Source organism: Halictus rubicundus, chromosome 6, assembly GCF_050948215.1.
Source record: "Halictus rubicundus isolate RS-2024b chromosome 6, iyHalRubi1_principal, whole genome shotgun sequence".
In the NCBI taxonomy this organism is placed as follows: Eukaryota; Metazoa; Arthropoda; class Insecta; order Hymenoptera; family Halictidae; genus Halictus; species Halictus rubicundus.
The window spans coordinates 3,141,517-3,158,976 of record NC_135154.1 but is presented as its reverse complement, the minus strand read 5'-3'; the positions used below and the strand labels follow the sequence as shown (position 1 = coordinate 3,158,976).

Below are 17,460 nucleotides of genomic sequence, written 5' to 3'. Positions count from 1 at the left end.
TTCCCTCGGTGTGATTGGTTTTTTCAACCGCGTTTCTTGACGGACCAGCTGGTGCTCTATTTTTTCGAGCAACGCCTCAAAACAATTTCGACTCATTCGAAAGTACCCATAGAATTGCTGCTCGTTGTCCGTGAACATTTGAGTTATTAAAACGAACTCTCCCTCGGTGCTCCGATTACGCCACAGTGGGTGAACGCTGTAACGGCGCCTCCTTCTGGGTGCAACTGCTTGTTGCCGCTGGTGCTCCTGCTCTTCCTGCTAGCACCGTGCAATTCTCAATATAATTGCTGCGATGGTTATTACCACCGATGTCTCGTCGGAATGCTCCATCTTCTTGAAATAACGCGGTAACTCGGATCAGGATGTAAGGTGATGGGCCAAAAAAGTGGTGCTGAAATCTTGTCCTACAGCCCGTTATATACATTTTCGGTGACCCCTTCCCTACAACGACATGGATGGGGGTGGAATTTTCTCAGCAAGAAAATTGTTAAGGGTGTACGGAGACTTTTCTGACCGACTGTAGATTGCTGTCGGCATGCGGACAGCAATAAAACATTTGGCCGCCAGATTTGCCGTTTTGCCCACGAAGGACGCCGTGCGCTTTACAGCTAAAGCATTTTCCGCGCGCCACCCACGGTCAAGGTCCATGACAGCAAAAAAAAACAGTAAAATTGACTTACGTACGAAATGACAAGCGAGCGACCAAGGCCAGGTATAGAAATCCCTATCGATGACGTACCGACCATGGACGTCATAAATCAAAAATCCTTCCGAATGTACGTGCTAATTTCGTAATTTTCAAGCTTGCTAAAAGCAGCACATGTTGAACCTCGTACACCGTTAGCGCATTAAGATTTATAACTGTAGATGCCTCCAAACCAAATGTTGCACGTGCACTCCCACTTTTCCGATTTTCCACTATTCCCACCATCTTTCGAACACACCTTGCAACCAATGAATTCTAATCATTTTAAACTTGTTCTCCGGAGTCTTGACTTACAAACGTTTATATGATATAAGATACAATTTAACAATGCTAAAACTAATTTATGAAGCTGAGTGTTATTGTTCCTTATAGTTTGAACCATTACTTCTTCACATTACAACTCAGATGAACAATATTCTTTTCTACAGTTCAAAAATGGATTCTGATCGGATGCTATCAAGACAATCGGCGGCCGGACAGCATCCGCGGAGATCGCTTTGCCTTCCATCCTGGAAAAGCACCACAGTTATTTCAGATGAAAGTTTTTTTTTAAGGAAATATCCACATCTATTAGGAAGGGAAAACAAGAAGAATTAATTCCACATAAATTGCATCGTTTTGTCTTACGACACGAAAAAATGTATATGGAAACTTCTAAATTCTTGTCCATAATGACCTTAGAATGATTAGATGCAAGGTTCCCTGGCAGGAATGCGATGACGCATCTATATCTTGTCCAATGAGACGAGACAGTAGACATAAACATAGGCGCTCGAGTGCGACAGAGTTGAAGTTACCCTTACAAGATAATTAGCAAAGGACGCACGCTGGGTGCTTCACTGCCTCGGTCTCGTTGGACAGAGCATAGGTACGAATGCGCGCCCGATTGGATCAGAGTGCAAGGGACAGGCCTCGTTTCACACGTACTTTCGGCTACAGTCGAAATATTGGCTACAGCAGTCACACATACTATGTAGCGTGTGACGTCGGAGCCAAAACACTGGGACTACAGGCACGGCTGAGATGGGCATAGGCGGACCTAACGATAGACCCCCAAAAATGGTGACACTATCCATTATCCTGCGATGAAATCCAAATATTTTTAATATTCTTCATATGAATTACTATTTTGAAAAACTATTTTAAAAATCTATTGCATTGAATAAAATATTTTCAAAGTTGCACGCATGCTTTAAAACAAATAAGATTATTTACTATTTCATTTTTGGGTTGGACAGGCCTGATTTATGATGTACACAGGCTTGCGAAAGTAATCGAACGCCCTTTAAAACAGCATACCTTTTTTTTTTAATTGGACCAAACGACATGACTTTTCTTGAGCAATTACAAAAATTGGTTTACCGAATGACGCGCAAAAAAAAAATTTGGAGTAAACACAGTTGCTAAGAATTCTAAGAGCAAATGAAAAAGGCAAATTGGACAGCGTCGATGACAATCGCTGTTCATTCAGGTATCTTCCTTGGGCCTGATTACCCTGTAACCGTGTCGGTTACACATCGATATATCGCACGTATCGATCGGCAATACTGACCCCACCACCATATCCCACTACGTTGTTCGCGAGTCCGGAGATAGCGAAGGATCGCGAGATATCGCGATCCTTGTCAAGTTGCGCACGCATCGATCCCCACTCGATAACGATCGAAGGAGGTCGATGCGAGCCAGCGATCCAGCACTCAACGTCTGGAAGCGGTCCGGGAAACACGCGTTTAGGAATAGTGTCTGTTCGACGAAACACGGTACGCGTTAGAGGAGTCAAACCGACTCGGCAGAGCAAGGCAAACCGTCCTTCCTGCTCTCAACACGTACGCGCCTCAAACCGAGGAGTCACGAGCACAAACCGCGCCGTAGCACTGTCGCAACATTTTGTATAAAGCTCCGTGACTCTCGGACGTGACCGCATAGTAGTCAAACGAAATCATAGAATTTTCACTCGTTTAAAGATCGGGAAATGTTTTAATCATAAATTACGAAGTAAAGTGTTACAATTGTCAGTGTAGATCACTTGCAGCGAGCAAGTAGCTAATACGAGGAGCGACGGCGAGTGGAAAGCGCCGTGTGTCCGCATGACACAATTTTGTAAAATTTAGAGAACTGCGTCGCGCAGAGATAGAAACGCGTGGCGAAGCGTGCGATAATCGCGTCGAACAGACACAGTAGGTTCGCTTCGTCTTTCAAAGTCTAAATATTATTATAGGGTACGTAGAAGTATCGTTTCAAAGATACTGTACGTACTATACGGGTCGAAGCGAGACAGTCAATCATCGCATGATCGCGGTGGTTCTTCCGAAACCTCGACAGAGCGTACTCCGAGGCCACGAAACGTACCAAAGGGTAAACTCCTGGGTTCCGAGGAACTGCCGAGGTTTTCTGTGAGTCTCGTCTGGATCGGGACTATTTCATTTCACACAATCATGGTTTTTCTGCCGTGACCTTAATCGAGTGTACTCCGAGGCCACGCACCGTGCCAGAGGGTAGACTTCTGGGTCCCGTGGAATTACCGAGGTCTTGGTGTGGGTCTCGACCAGAATCGAGGCGATTGTACTTCGTACGATCGCGGCTACTATGTCGTGACCTTATCAGAGATTGCTCCGAGGCCACGTATCGTGCCGAAGGGTAGACTCCTGGGTCCCGTCGAGCGACCGAGGTTTAGTGCGAGTCTCCCCCGAATCGGTACGAAAGAGCATCGCACGATCCCGAGTATTCTGTCGTGACCTTTGTCCGAGATCACTCCGAGGCCACGTATCGTGCCAAAGGGTGAACTTATAGGTCCTGTGGAATAATCGAGGTTTAGTGTACGTCTCTACCGAATCGAGACGATCGGGCCTTGCACGATCGTGGACACTCTGCCGTGACCAATACCCGAGAATACTCCGAGGCCATGTATCATGCCAAAGGGTAAACTCGTGCGTTCCGTGGAGTGACCAAGGTGTAGTGTGCGTCTCCTCTCCTCCCACCCTAACTTTACTCCTCGTCTCCCTCAACATCTCCTCACATCTCACAACCAGCCCTTCCCTTACTCCCCTTTCTCTTAGGGTTTTAATGTAGGTAATTATTTTATTTGTTTGGAGCTTTAAGAGACCTTTAGCTACGACGGCCAGGACCTTATCGGTGTGGAGGGAATAAGTATGAAACTGGATGTTTTCCTGAAGGCAGGTGTTTTGGAATCTATTGTAGTCTTGCGTGGCTTCGAAGTTGATTTTGAGCTTGTTGTTGCAATTTTTGACTTGGAAATTTTGCCCAAAGTTAGCTTGCAGTTTTTCATTGAACTTTACGAAGTTGATGTTGCCATGAATGTATATGGGTGGGGGTTTTTGGTGGGAGGTCGACTGGTTGGAGTTTGGGGATTGATGGTCAGGATCTTTTGATGACCCTGCGTTTTGGATGGTGTGGGTTTGGGTTTTAGGGGAGGGGGAGTCTTCCATGCAGTCGGAGAAAATTCCGAATCTGTTTTGGAGTGGGATTGGAAGGAGGTTTTTATGGTTTGACATGTTGTTTTGGTTGTGTAAGGGATTCGAGGGACTGCGGCCCATGAGGACCGCAGCTGAGTACCGTAGACCAGTCAGGGACGCAGTTTATGTTTATGCTAAAGGTCTCAATAGCCGTGACGTACCATAAAACATCTGCGAACCAAACGCGGACCGTTAAGGGTCCTACGTAGACGACGAAGAGGGTGCAATAGAAGTAGCCACTTACCCTTACCTCGCCGCCTTTTCGAGGGCGTATATGAGGCTCAAAGCCTCTCGCGATTGGTCTCCGAAAAAGCGACCGCCCACGTCGAAAAACGATATAACGAGCAGAAGAAGGAAGGATGCGGTTGTTGTACGAATAGCGCGAACGACTTAAGATACTTGTGAAATAAACATACTTTGTGCAAAACCTTGTTTAAGCTCATTTCGGCAGATCCTTACAAATTCAGAAGTGGGATTGTGAACAGAAATATTCTTAGTGATTCAAATTTACGTTCGGCTAACGACAACCAAGACATTCTGAGTGAAACCTATGTGAAATTCTCTGTGACAATTCTGTGTGACAATTTTGTGTGACAATCCTGCGTGTGTAGGTTATTTGGTAACTTTCAAAGTGACCCTCTTGTGAAAAAAAAAAAAAAAAAAAAAAGGGGGAAAATGTCTCAACTATCAGGAAAGGTGCAGCGTGAGATCCTCGTTCCTCAGTTAAAGGAAATATTACGTCGTCATGGTCTCCCTACATCGGGAAACAAGGCAGAGCTGATCCAGAGGCTGGACGAAAATTTCCCGAACAGGGCTTGGGAAAATGAAACGTCGGCTGGAGAGACAGAGCAAGAAGGCAATGTCGAAGAAGACAACACACCACTTAACAACAGCATTCTGCGTGTAGATGCACCGTCGTGGCACCTAGACGAGATGTCAAGAAAGGTGACGGAGCTGTTGGAGCGAGAAAGGGAGCTGATGGCAAGGGAGATCGAGCTATTGCGAAGGGAAAACGAGCTCCTCAGGAACTCGCCCAGCTCGACGGCCAGTTCAACAACAAATACGAACATCAGGTCAATCGGGGAGCTGATCAGCGACTTCAGCGGGGAAGAACAGAATTTCAAGAACTGGTCGAAACAGCTTGAAATACTCTCCACCACCTACGAATTGGACGAAAATGCGACCAGGCTATTATTGGGACAAAAATTGAAAGGGAGAGCCCTGAATTGGTTCCACTCAAGGAGTGAGCATTTAGAACTCCCCACAGACATGCTCCTATGTAGAATGGAGAGTATGTTTGGGAACCGGGAAACCAAAGTGGAGCTAAAAAAGAAATTCGAGAGTAGAAAGTGGAGAAACACTGAGCCATTCGAGCACTACTATCATGAGAAAATAGTGCTAGCTAACAAAGTGCCCGTACCAGAGGACGAACTAGTGGAGTATTTAATAGATGGTATACCTGACAACGGTATACAAAATCAGGCGAGGATGTGCGAATTCGAAACATCCTCGCACATGCTGAAAGCTCTCAGAAGAATTTCGCTTCCCAATGGATCGAGGAACTATACCAGGTCAACGGCCGAGAAGAATCAGCAAGGCCCAAATACAACCAGGGGATCGCCGTCAGGTAGCCGTTGTTATAACTGCAACCGAGTAGGGCATCGTGCAGCGGACTGCCGACTACCTGCGAGGGAAAAGGGTAGCTGTTTCGGCTGCGGAGAAATGGGCCACCTGCTACCAAACTGTCCCAAGAAAAACGTCACGCGGGTACCCAAGAGACAGGTCACCTACACGGAAATGGAAATCCCGGAGGAAGACGACTACCACAAGAATGTACATGTTTAGCCGGGGCGGCTAAATTGTCAGGCTGGCCGAGTTGTAAGGGATTCGAGGGACTGCGGCCCATGAGGACCGCAGCTGAGTACCGTAGACCAGTCAGGGACGCAGTTTATGTTTATGCTAAAGGTCTCAATAGCCGTGACGTACCATAAAACATCTGCGAACCAAACGCGGACCGTTAAGGGTCCTACGTAGACGACGAAGAGGGTGCAATAGAAGTAGCCACTTACCCTTACCTCGCCGCCTTTTCGAGGGCGTATATGAGGCTCAAAGCCTCTCGCGATTGGTCTCCGAAAAAGCGACCGCCCACGTCGAAAAACGATATAACGAGCAGAAGAAGGAAGGATGCGGTTGTTGTACGAATAGCGCGAACGACTTAAGATACTTGTGAAATAAACATACTTTGTGCAAAACCTTGTTTAAGCTCATTTCGGCAGATCCTTACAGTTGTTGGAAATTATTGTTGGTGGGTTTGAATTGGTTAATGATAAAGATCTTTGTTTCACCTTGATTGTGTAGGGATCAGCGTCTTTTCTTGATTTCCTGTTGTTTTTCCCTGCTGGGAGGGTCCATTGCCCTGGATTTGGTGGAGGATCCAGGGGGTCCCTGTTGTTCCTTTTTTCCAGGTCGTGTATGTGGGAGGTTCCTTGGTGTTAGATCCTCTGTTGCGTTGGGTCGTGGTGTCTGCTGATGTTGACACTTGTTTTTTCCGAAACTTGAGAGAACAACCGAGGCGTCAACTGTACATGCGGCGCGTCGAGCGCGTTAGGCACGTGCGAAAATGACCGTGTTCAAAGAGGGCGGACTGAGAAAGGCAGGTCTGTCCTCGACCGTGTCTCGAACCTGAATGAATGTCCGAATGATGTCCGAATGATGACCGCTCTCGTCGGCTTTCGTCGCGATCTTTATAGCCCGAGCGCGGACCTCGTGTGCTCGTTCGCGAATCTTCGGTGGTCGTCGATTGGTCCGTGCCCGGGCCGAATTCGCGGATTGGCGCGCGGCTGGTCCTCGTCGCTGATTGGCGCGGGCCTGGTCGGAAACTCGGCAACGAGACGTACGTGTCTCATTGCAACGTCGAGTCCCTTCTAAATAGACGTGGTTACCCCGTAACTGCGCCATGACCCCGAACATCGTTCGCGAGCACGCGAAACGGGAGTTACGAACCCGCGAAGTCCGGCAGGCGGACTGACGACATTCCGGACGCCTCAATGACATAAGTAAAAACGAATAAAGTATTGAAACATATAATAGATAAATTCGTATAATTGTGTATACTTACCGGGTCTGAGATGCGCAGTCGGATGGTTTGGGATCCATTGGCAGCACTCTGGAATCTATCAGGGAAGACGAATCTGCAAAAATAAATAAATTCTAACCGCTGAAATAATCAGCGGTTCCGCAGACTGTTTCAAAGTGTGCGGCCCGACGACATCGCGTCAGGAAGCTCCAGCGATTCTAATGATTCGCGAGCTGATGATGATAGTCTTTCTTCGCTCTGTATCGGAGGGCTCTCGAATGGCCATACTCCTATTGTGTCGACTGTCCACTATTTCCGGCAGCATGCAATGTATGTAAAATCGGGACAATTTCGACTGCATTTATTGCTGCCAAAATTTGTCGTCTCTATGTATCTTTAGCGATATCAAGCCTTTGCGTGTCCAAACACAAAACAGGCAATACATTTTTTGCGTTATGTGCAGCTGCCCTTGTACTTGATAAAAGTAGTAATGGTTTTTGTTCATAACAGTACCCGCATCATCCACAAATATTTTGCGTACTGCATGTACTGTTTTTATTGCTTCTTCTGGCGATATATTTTCTGCCGTTTTCGGGCATTTTATTTCGACGATACCGTCGTCATCATCGATCACGCCGTCCGGAGGAGCTCCCAAAAATGGGATTGAGGCATCGATGAAGAGGCCACATTTTCTTATTGTGATGCCTTCTTTCCGCGAGAGTTTTTCCCGGGCAATATGTTCGCACTGTCGCCCATGCTCAATGAAAGGCAGGTCCAAAACTTTTGGATATAGCAGCGTCCTTACCAAATTACCACACGGCGTTTTTTTCAAACGTCGGCACACTTGCCCGAAGTTCGATGCCGTGAGTAATTTGGATCTATACATTTGCCATTTTTGGCTCTTGACTTACTCTCTAGTTTCCTTTTCAATGTTTTTTCTATTATTCTGCCAACCCTGCAGAATTTCCATGTGTCTTTTCTTCTCTAGGTTGAACACATGTTCCTCCATGTCCGGTTTTTCTGCGCTGGGTCCGTAATCATTGTCTCTCGTCGTCTGTGAAAACGGCTTTCGCGCTTTCTTCGGTAAGCACTTCCGCTTTTTGTTTCTGTTTTTATTCTCTTCTTTTCTTCGTTTCTCCATGGCTTCCAAAAATTTCGGCGGCTCCTTTCGCTTGGATCGCATTATGCGGGACAATACCTCTTTTGTGTTATACTGTATAACAGCAGCGGCACATCTCGCGGTATACGATCTCCTCTGACTCCAATTTATCCTTTTGCCGCCAGTATATTTCGCAATAATCGAATTGAAGCTCTCCACTGAGTTGTTATTGCTATTATATAACAAACTTTCAGCGTGAGCTATCAGCGGACGGAAGATATCTTGAATCTTGTAATATATTCCGTTTTCCATTAGGTGCGGCACCATGTTTTCAGTGACCGAGGACCCGCTCTTCGCATTTCTCAGGGTCACCCGCTTGCGTCTGTTTCCACTCCTGTTCTTGCCTTTCACGTTTATGTAAACACTAATTCAATCGAGACGAGTCAAATTTGATTATTCACAATTAAGATTGTAAAAGCTAAATCTGCACAAACTTACAAGATTACCTTAGGCATCGCGCGACACGTAACCATTTCATGTGGCAAACTGTTGCATGGCGATAATCAATAACAGTAAAAATGTTGGTAAAGCAATGGTAGTGGCGTCGTTGCATCGGTGATCGAAGTAACAGAAACACCATGTTACTTGGTCGTAATAGTCTCTATGAATGTCCAATTGATGAATGGAATTGTTTACGTAATGTCCCAAATGAACATCTTTAGCAGCGGGTCGACAACCTTCGTAGCGATCGGCTGGTATATCTTTTCTGAAGCTACGTACGGAGCTCAAACATTCCCTTGTTATAATTGTCTCAGCTGAAATGTATGCAATAATGCGGAATATATATGTATATATACAAATATGAGCGAAATTACATACCTCCTTTTTTTCGATTATCTTTACACATTTGTCATCATATTCTGGACAAGTTTCACCCCAATATCACCACCAATTGAAAGGTGTGCCACACCCAGGATGATTACTGTTGCATCTGTAGCAGTATAAACTGTCCCCTGTAAGTATTATTTAAATTGTAACGAAAGCTGCAGGGAATTAACCACGCCCTGCAGACAACGGACATTTAATTCGTTGTTATACCTTCGTTAATAAGTAAACTTAAGAAGACGATAACACAAATTGTTTTGTACATTTTTCCTTAAAAGTAACGGTAACTTCACATCAAATCACATAAATGACGGGATGATGCGAGGTGAACGCTAGTATCGATGTCACCTTATTGTCACGATTCTGATTCGCTCTACTCTGGACAAATTGCGAGTCGAGCAATTACATTTCGAGGAGAGTGGAAATTCACTCCTATATAGACGTAGTTATCCTATGGGCATATTTTAATTAATATTTCCCACTGTTACAGCATTTCGATATATTGTAATATTCGTATATACCACAATGTATACTATATACCCTTGTACATACTAGAGAGGATACGAGAGGATCGGACAATTAGTCGACTGCCTTACCGACGCACAGTGCGGAGAAGTCGGCACATCTCACTACATTTTTATTTGACGATGCACGAAAATTTCCTTTGGCAGAACTGCATATTAGCAGGAAATTCATATTATTATTCATTTAAAAATCATTTAACAATTTTTTTTATGCATAAAAATAATTTTTTTTTCAACTTATTAATTTTATTGTTACATTTAATTTTTTGTGACTAATTACCATTACATATGCATTAGTAACCAAATTTAGATTTTTTTAGAAAAATTTGGCCATGGAGGCACTCTCTAAAGTGCCAAAAATCGAAAAATATTATATTAACTGTAAATGAGTGTGCAATAATAATTCTGTGTAATGGAAAGTGCTTACCAAGGAATATGCATTCTTTATACATTTAATAAAGTAGATTTATTTTTTGTACAAATTTTCAACGGTGGTTTTATTTGTTAATTGCATATAAAATTTAAAATTAACATAAAACAAAAATGGCAAAATATATCCTGAGATTCATGCATATTCGGATACATTACTTTTATTATAGTTTAAGAATTTCATAGTTTTGTCAGCTACTTTTTGCGACTCTCAATTTTATAAACTTTTTAAGAAGTGTCCATACCTTTCCTTTAGGATCTATTGTGGAAAATTTGTTATTTTTTTTTTAAATGTATTAGTTATATTGTTAAATTTCATTTTCTGTGAATAATTAACAATAAGTATACATTTGTAAACAAATTTGGTTGTAAAAAATTTTGCCATTTGTTCGCCACAGTTACAGTGGGGAATTTACTGGAAAAGTTCAATATTCGTGTATATCACGATTGAAATACATTTCTTTTGCAAAACATACGTATTAGGATGGAAATTGTTAATAATAATCATATAATAATCATTTTTATGCATAATACAGTTTACATAATACAAACCCCTAGGATTGTTCCAATTAATCAAAAAAAGATCTGTACAATAAAATCGTTATTCTCAAATATCTTCTAAATTATTGACTGTATCGAAAAATTGGTTAGACAAAACCTGAAGATCTGGACAGGCTGCGTTTTTTATGTCCTGTTACTTTTTCTCGTAAAACAATCGGTTTTCGAAAGAAATGGAGATAAACATCAGAATAAAAACAAAAAATTCTTTCTGAAATTTGAAAAGTGAAGTGTACCCTAGGGGTTGCCGCAAGAAACTTTTCTTCGAGAGTAAATAAGAGCCACCCTAGTTATACTTATTTACATTTAGAGACTAAAAGTATTCGTATAAAAATAGTATTATTTTTTGTAATGTTGTCACAACAGATATTTTTGGACGGAATTACCGCTAAATTCAAACTACAAATATCAGCTTATTCTTATTCTGCTGGCAACCAACATGTACTATACGAATGTCAGACTATTGAGTAACAAATAAAATGGTTTTTACGCGCAGTAATATCGTTGATTAGCTTCTGGTTTTGTGCAGTAAAATTGTTGTTCGAGCAATCAGCTGGTCGGTGCCGCTGTGCGTCCGCACGCACACACGGCAAATTAGCGACTGCCGAACTTTGTTTGTATTGAGGACTCGGCCGTCGTCGCGGTTCGTCTCTCTCTCTCCCCGCACACTTCGGGCGGACCGAGTAGTTCGGGGTGCGCGGCGAGGGGAGAGAGCCCCGTCAATATACACGGCAATCCGTCGAGCCCTCGCTCTCTTTTCCGAGAACCGCAGTGATAACACGAATAAATCGATTAGCTCTCCCACAAATTCCGACTTTATTTCTCAAACATTTCGCGATCGTAAGTTAAAGGTTCCAACGTTACGGAACCCAACGAAGATCCAAAACATTTGGTGCCGAAACCCGGGAATAGAGTGTGCCGATTTCTCTATTCCACTCGATCCACCGCAGAATTACGAAGAATTCTGTGCATCACCGCGAGTTCTGTTGTGCGCTTCCGTTGTCTCCTCGAGTGATCCGCGAGTACATCGAGCATCTTCCGAGGCTCCGTCGCAGACAATCAGGAAGCACCTGAAAGGAAAGGAGCAAGTGAATTCTTCGAACAGAATTCGTGAGACCGTTCTCGAAAAACGGTACTTAGACCGCGTGGCGAACCGTTACGGATTCGAAAATTCCGTGACCTTCCACCGGGACACCAACCGCTCTCGAACCGACCGAGGCAAGGTGTTTACCGCGATACGCGTAAAGTCCTTTGTCTTTCGCGTCTCGATCAGTTTGTTTTCACGTTTCGTTTTGAATTTTAACTGCCGAAACAATGCCGCAAACGTTCAGCGATGTAGTGGTCGCTCAGGAGGAGATCGCTGGCCGCATCAAGAACTGCATCATCAATACCGACAAATTGGGGGCAGCGAAACTCTCCGCGGTCGTATTGCAGAAAAGAATCGAGTTGCTGGAGAGTTACTGGCGCAACTTCACCGCAAATCATAACGCTATGAGACCGATGCCAGATTACGCCGCCAGTAACTACAGGAAGAGAGGCCTATACGACGAAGTCGAGGAAGCCTACATCCAGAACTCCTCTGAATTGGTGGAGAGGCTAGAAAATCTGAAGCCCGTCGCCTCAGCAATTCCGGCTGAAGCCGAGTCTCACGAGTGCAACGCCGGACCCAGATTGCCGACTCTGACCATCGAGAAATTTTCGGGCGATCTCCTACGGTGGGAGGAGTTTCGCGATTCGTTTCGCGCTACGATCCACAATTCGAAACGATTGCAGGACGTCCAACGCCTACAATATTTGAAGGCGAGCCTCACCGGTGCGGCTGCGAAGGTTATCGCGCGTACATCCCTGACGGATGCGAACTATTCGACGGCGTGGGCGGCACTCGAACGTCGTTATGGAGGCATCCGTGTTCTGACCACCGCTCACCTCGGAAGACTTTTGGACTGCCCGGCAGTGAAACGAGCTTCGACGGAGGAATTGACCAGAGTCCTCGACGAGTTCTGCCAAGCTCGAGATGCTCTGGCCGCGCTTAAAAAACCAGTCGACACATGGGACGACTGGTTCGTGACACTCCTCGTCAGGAAGCTGGACTCGACGACGCGCCTGGACTGGGAGAAGATGTTCCCGGACCCGACGATCATGCCGTCCTTCGTGGAGATTCGAGATTTCCTCGAATCACGCATCCATGCCTTGGCCTCGACCCAAGAGCCGATGTGTTCGTCAACACCGACCAAGCGAGAGGAGACGCGAAAACCCGAGCAAAGGACGGCCATGACCGTGCAAATGACCAAAGGGCCATCCGCGAAGGCCAGCAACGTTCGGAAGTGCCCGCTGTGTTCGGACAATCACCAGCTAGGGCACTGCGGTCAGTTCAAAACCTTTAGCGCGTCGGAACGCAAGGAATTTGTGTACCGAAATAAACTGTGCGTTTCGTGTTTCTCGGGAACCCACTTGCTCGCGGCGTGCACGTCTTCCTACCGGTGTATGGTGTGCGGCGGTCATCACCACACCTCGCTTCACGAGGCGTTCCGGAAGAGCGAAGCTCCCGCGCAGCCAAGCACAAGTTCGGTGAACACGTTCAGGTCGAATCGCGTTGTTTTACTGGCCACCGCGCGCGTCCAGTTGAAGTCCCCGAACGGTCGCAGTGTCTCCGCTCGCGCGTTACTCGACCCCGGGTCCGAAATGTCATTCGTGACGGACGATGTCGTGCAAGCGTTACGTCTTCCGCGCCGGAACGTGGAGGTTCATTTGACCGGATACCAGGAGATAAACGTGGGCACGGTACGTCACGAAGTGTCCGTGTTACTCGCGTCTAGTCGCGACTCCAAGTTCCGACTCGCGTTAAACGCGCTGGTGACGCGAAAAATTACCGCTCCGACTCCAGCGGTAGAAATTAACGACGAGAAGTGGACTCACCTCCACGGACTTCCGTTAGCCGACGAGGACTTCCGCTCTCCGAACAGGGTGGAATTACTTCTCGGGGCAGATGCGTGTGGTCACCTCCTCCTCGAGAATCGAATCGGACCAATGGGCACTCCTCCAATTGTTCGAACGCCCTTCGGCTGGGCGCCGATGGGCACAACCTCATCCACAACGGACCACAGCGCTGGACCTCGGGTGCGATCCTTGCTGGTTCAGCCTGCACGAGACCTCCGAGACGATTGGCAGAGGTTCTGGGAGCTGGAAGAAGTACCAACTAGTGCAATAAGCACGCCTCAGGACGAAGCATGCGAAAAGTACTTCAAGGATACGCACCGCAGAGATCAGGATGGACGCTACGTTGTGCGCTTACCGTTCGTTGCCACCCCAGGCACCGATGTCGGAGTTCCGCGATCGGCTGCAGTGCGCTTGCTCTTATCGTCCGAAAGGAGACGAGAAAGGGACGAGACGCTCCGACAGAAATACTCCGAATTTCTGGAGGAGTACGAACGGCTCGGGCACATGGAGTTCGTCTCGCGGCACTCGACTGGCGGGGGGGAGAATTACCTTCCGCATCACGCCGTGTGGCGGGAAAAACCTTCCGGAAACAAAATAAGAGTAGTTTTTAATGGTTCCTACGTTTCAGGCAGAGGCAGTGCCATTAACGATTACCTGGCCGCCGGACCGAAGCTCCAAACTGACCTCTGGGCCGTAATAACGAGGTGGCGATTCCATCGGCATGCCTTTTCGACGGACATTGTAAAAATGTTTCGCCAGATCAAGGTGCACCCAGAGGACAGAGACTGGCAGAGGATCGTCTGGAGGAACGATCCAAGCGAGGAAGTACGGGACTTCCGTTTGACGACGGTGACCTACGGCACGACGTCGGCTCCGTACCTCGCCTCGAGAGTACTGCATCAACTTGCCGACGACGAGAAGGCTCGATTTCCGCGGGGTGCAGCGATTCTCCGAGCGAATTCGTATGTCGATGACATTCTGGCCGGAGGAGATGACATCGACGACACCGAGGAGGCTCGACGTCAACTCACGGACATCCTGACGGCGGGCGGATTCCCGCTGGATAAGTGGGCGACCAATTATTTGTCGTCGAGCTCCGGTCTCATTCAATTGTTGCAGGGTCACCAAGAGGCAGGAGCGCTGGGACTCAAATGGAGCACGGTGAACGACACTCTGTCTCTTGCGGCTCCGAAGCTCAGGACTGCCACATCAGGTCAACCATGGACCAAACGATCGGTTTTGTCTGAGACGGCCAGGCTTTTCGATCCACTGGGGTGGCTGTCTCCGATCAGCATTGCTGCGAAGATCCTGCTGCAGGACCTCTGGTTGTCCGGATTGTTGTGGGACGAGCCGCTGTCCGAGCTGTTTTCCGAGCGATGGAAGCAAATTCGATTCGAGATGGAGAGGACCGATCGAATCACAGTTCCGAGATGGATTGGCTATCGTGCGGCGACCAGCGACAATATAGAGCTGCACGGATTCAGCGACGCGTCAGAAAGGGCATACTCCGCAGCCGTCTTCATAAGGGTGCCAGTTACCGGTGCAAGGGCCGAGACGCACTTACTGATGGCGAAGACCAAGGTCGCTCCAACCAAACCACAGAGCATTCCTAGGCTGGAGCTGTGCGGTGCTCTACTGCTGGCCCGATTGCTGAGAGCAGTAGGAGATTCGATGCGGCCTCACAGCGTGACTATGCATGCGTGGACCGATGCATCGGTCGTCCTAGCCTGGGTGAGGTCTCATGCTTCCAGGTGGAAACCGTTCGTGGCGCATAGGGTGGCCGAGATACAGCGCCTGCTACCGGACGTTGAGTGGCGACACGCGAGGACAGACGAAAATCCTGCGGACCTTGCCACGCGTGGGATTTCAGCGCAGGTACTGGTCGACGATGACCTCTGGTGGAGCGGTCCCCCGTGGTTGTCAGGGCCTCAGGAGGATTGGCCTGGCGCATGTGACGTCGACGAGAGCGAGGCTCCGGAGCGCAGAGTGACGGTGACGACGACGATGGCAAGGAAGACGAAGTCCGGCGACCATCCCAGTCTGCGAGCCGTCTTCGAATCGCCCTGGGACCCTCTCCGATTCTCGTCAGCGTTGAGGCTGGTCCGAGTGACCGCGTATATGCGACGATTCGCAAACAACGCTCGATCCATCGGTACACCGCAGCACGGGTTCCTGACAGCCACTGAGATCGACGAGGCGTGGGTGAGCGTCCACCGAATGAGCCAAGCTGACGACTTTGGCGACGAACTCGCGGAAATGGAGAAGGGTAAGATAATCAAATCGACCTCGACCCTTGTTTCTCTTCGGCCGATTATAGATCGTCAAGGTGTCTTACGAGTGGGAGGACGACTGGACCACGCAGCAGTTTCATTCGACCAGAGACATCCTGTGATAGTCGACCGACAGTCTCCGTTGGCACCATTGCTGATCCGGTCAGCTCACCTTCGGACGCTCCATGGGGGAGTGAACTTGACGCGGGCGACGCTCAGGCTCCGCCACTGGATTCCGCGAGACAAGACGCTGGTGAAACGGGTCGTAAAAGGCTGCGTTACCTGCACTCGGCTCCAAGGGCGCACCAGCAACCAGCAAATGGGAATGCTGCCTGCCCAGCGAGTGCAACCAGCAAGGGCATTCTCGGTCAGCGGAGTCGATTATGCTGGTCCGATTCCGATGCTCATGACGAGAGCAAGGGGACAGCGGACCACCAAGGGATACGTCGTCGTTTTCGTGTGCCTGTGCACGAAGGCGGTCCACTTAGATGTCGTGTCCGATTTGTCCTCTGCCTCCTTCATCGCAGCTTTCAAACGCTTCGTAGCTAGACGCGGAAGATGTCACCAGATGCTGAGTGACAACGCTACGACGTTCAGAGGTGCCGATCAGCTTCTGAAGCGCATGTTCAACGCTGCATCGACCTTTTACAAGGAAACGGCGGAATTGCTGGCCGCCGACGGAACGGAATGGAGGTTCATACCGCCGTATTCTCCTCATTTCGGCGGTCTGTGGGAAGCGGCCGTGAAATCCGCGAAGAGGCATCTACGACGCACAATAGGGGAACAACAGCTCACCTTCGAGGAGCTTTCCACCTTGCTGTGTCAAGTGGAAGCTTGTATGAACTCTCGACCCCTCTCCGCCTTGTCCGACGATCCAAATGATCCTCCCTTCCTCACGCCAAACCATCTGGTTAACGCTTGCTCTTTGTGCGCAGTTCCAGAACCGGGTGACGAAATCACGTACGACGCAGGCCGACGGAGATGGAACCTTGTATCCAGACTTCTGGAAGGTTTCTGGCAGCGGTGGCGTACCGAATACCTGAGCCAGCTGCAGACTCTTCCGAAATGGCAAAGGGCACGGGAGAATCTTGCCGTCGGTGCGGTCGTGCTCCTGAAGGACGATCTCGCGCCGCCTACGAAATGGCCTCTCGGACGAGTCGTCGAGGTGCATCGGGGATCCGACGGACGAGTGCGTGTGGCTGTCGTGAAGACCGCTACCCGTACTACCACCAGAGCCATCCAGCGCCTTGTACCGCTCATTTCCTCCGAGCATTCCACCGGCGAGGAAACGTGACTCCCTTCACGGCGGGCGGTGTTTAGACGCACATTGTACATATTGTAAATGATTGTAAATATCTGTAGCTCACTTCGTTCACTCTGTTCACTCTGTTCACTTCTCTGTATAACATCCGAAAACCATTGTACTATTTCGTTGCCGACCCGACAACGAGGCGGGCGGTATGTTCGAGCAATCAGCTGGTCGGTGCCGCTGTGCGTCCGCAC

General features: G+C 48.0%; 1 protein-coding gene and 1 pseudogene across 2 annotated transcripts; one reads left to right on the top strand and one right to left on the bottom strand.

Annotated features, from left to right (window-relative positions):
- Positions 1 to 8,769: 8,769 nt before the first annotated feature.
- LOC143354885 (UPAR/Ly6 domain-containing protein crim-like) lies at positions 8,770 to 9,504 on the bottom strand (annotated as a pseudogene). Its single transcript, XR_013082401.1, has 2 exons — positions 9,453 to 9,504; positions 8,770 to 9,367 (listed from the first exon to the last, which is right to left on the bottom strand). The product of XR_013082401.1 is annotated as a UPAR/Ly6 domain-containing protein crim-like (transcript).
- A 2,560-nt stretch (positions 9,505 to 12,064) lies between these two features.
- On the top strand, positions 12,065 to 17,251 carry LOC143355018 (uncharacterized). Its single transcript, XM_076789456.1, has 2 exons — positions 12,065 to 16,793; positions 16,893 to 17,251. Exons 1-2 carry the CDS (start codon positions 12,065 to 12,067, stop codon positions 17,249 to 17,251), a joined length of 5,088 nt encoding a protein of 1,695 aa, XP_076645571.1.
- Positions 17,252 to 17,460: the final 209 nt, after the last annotated feature.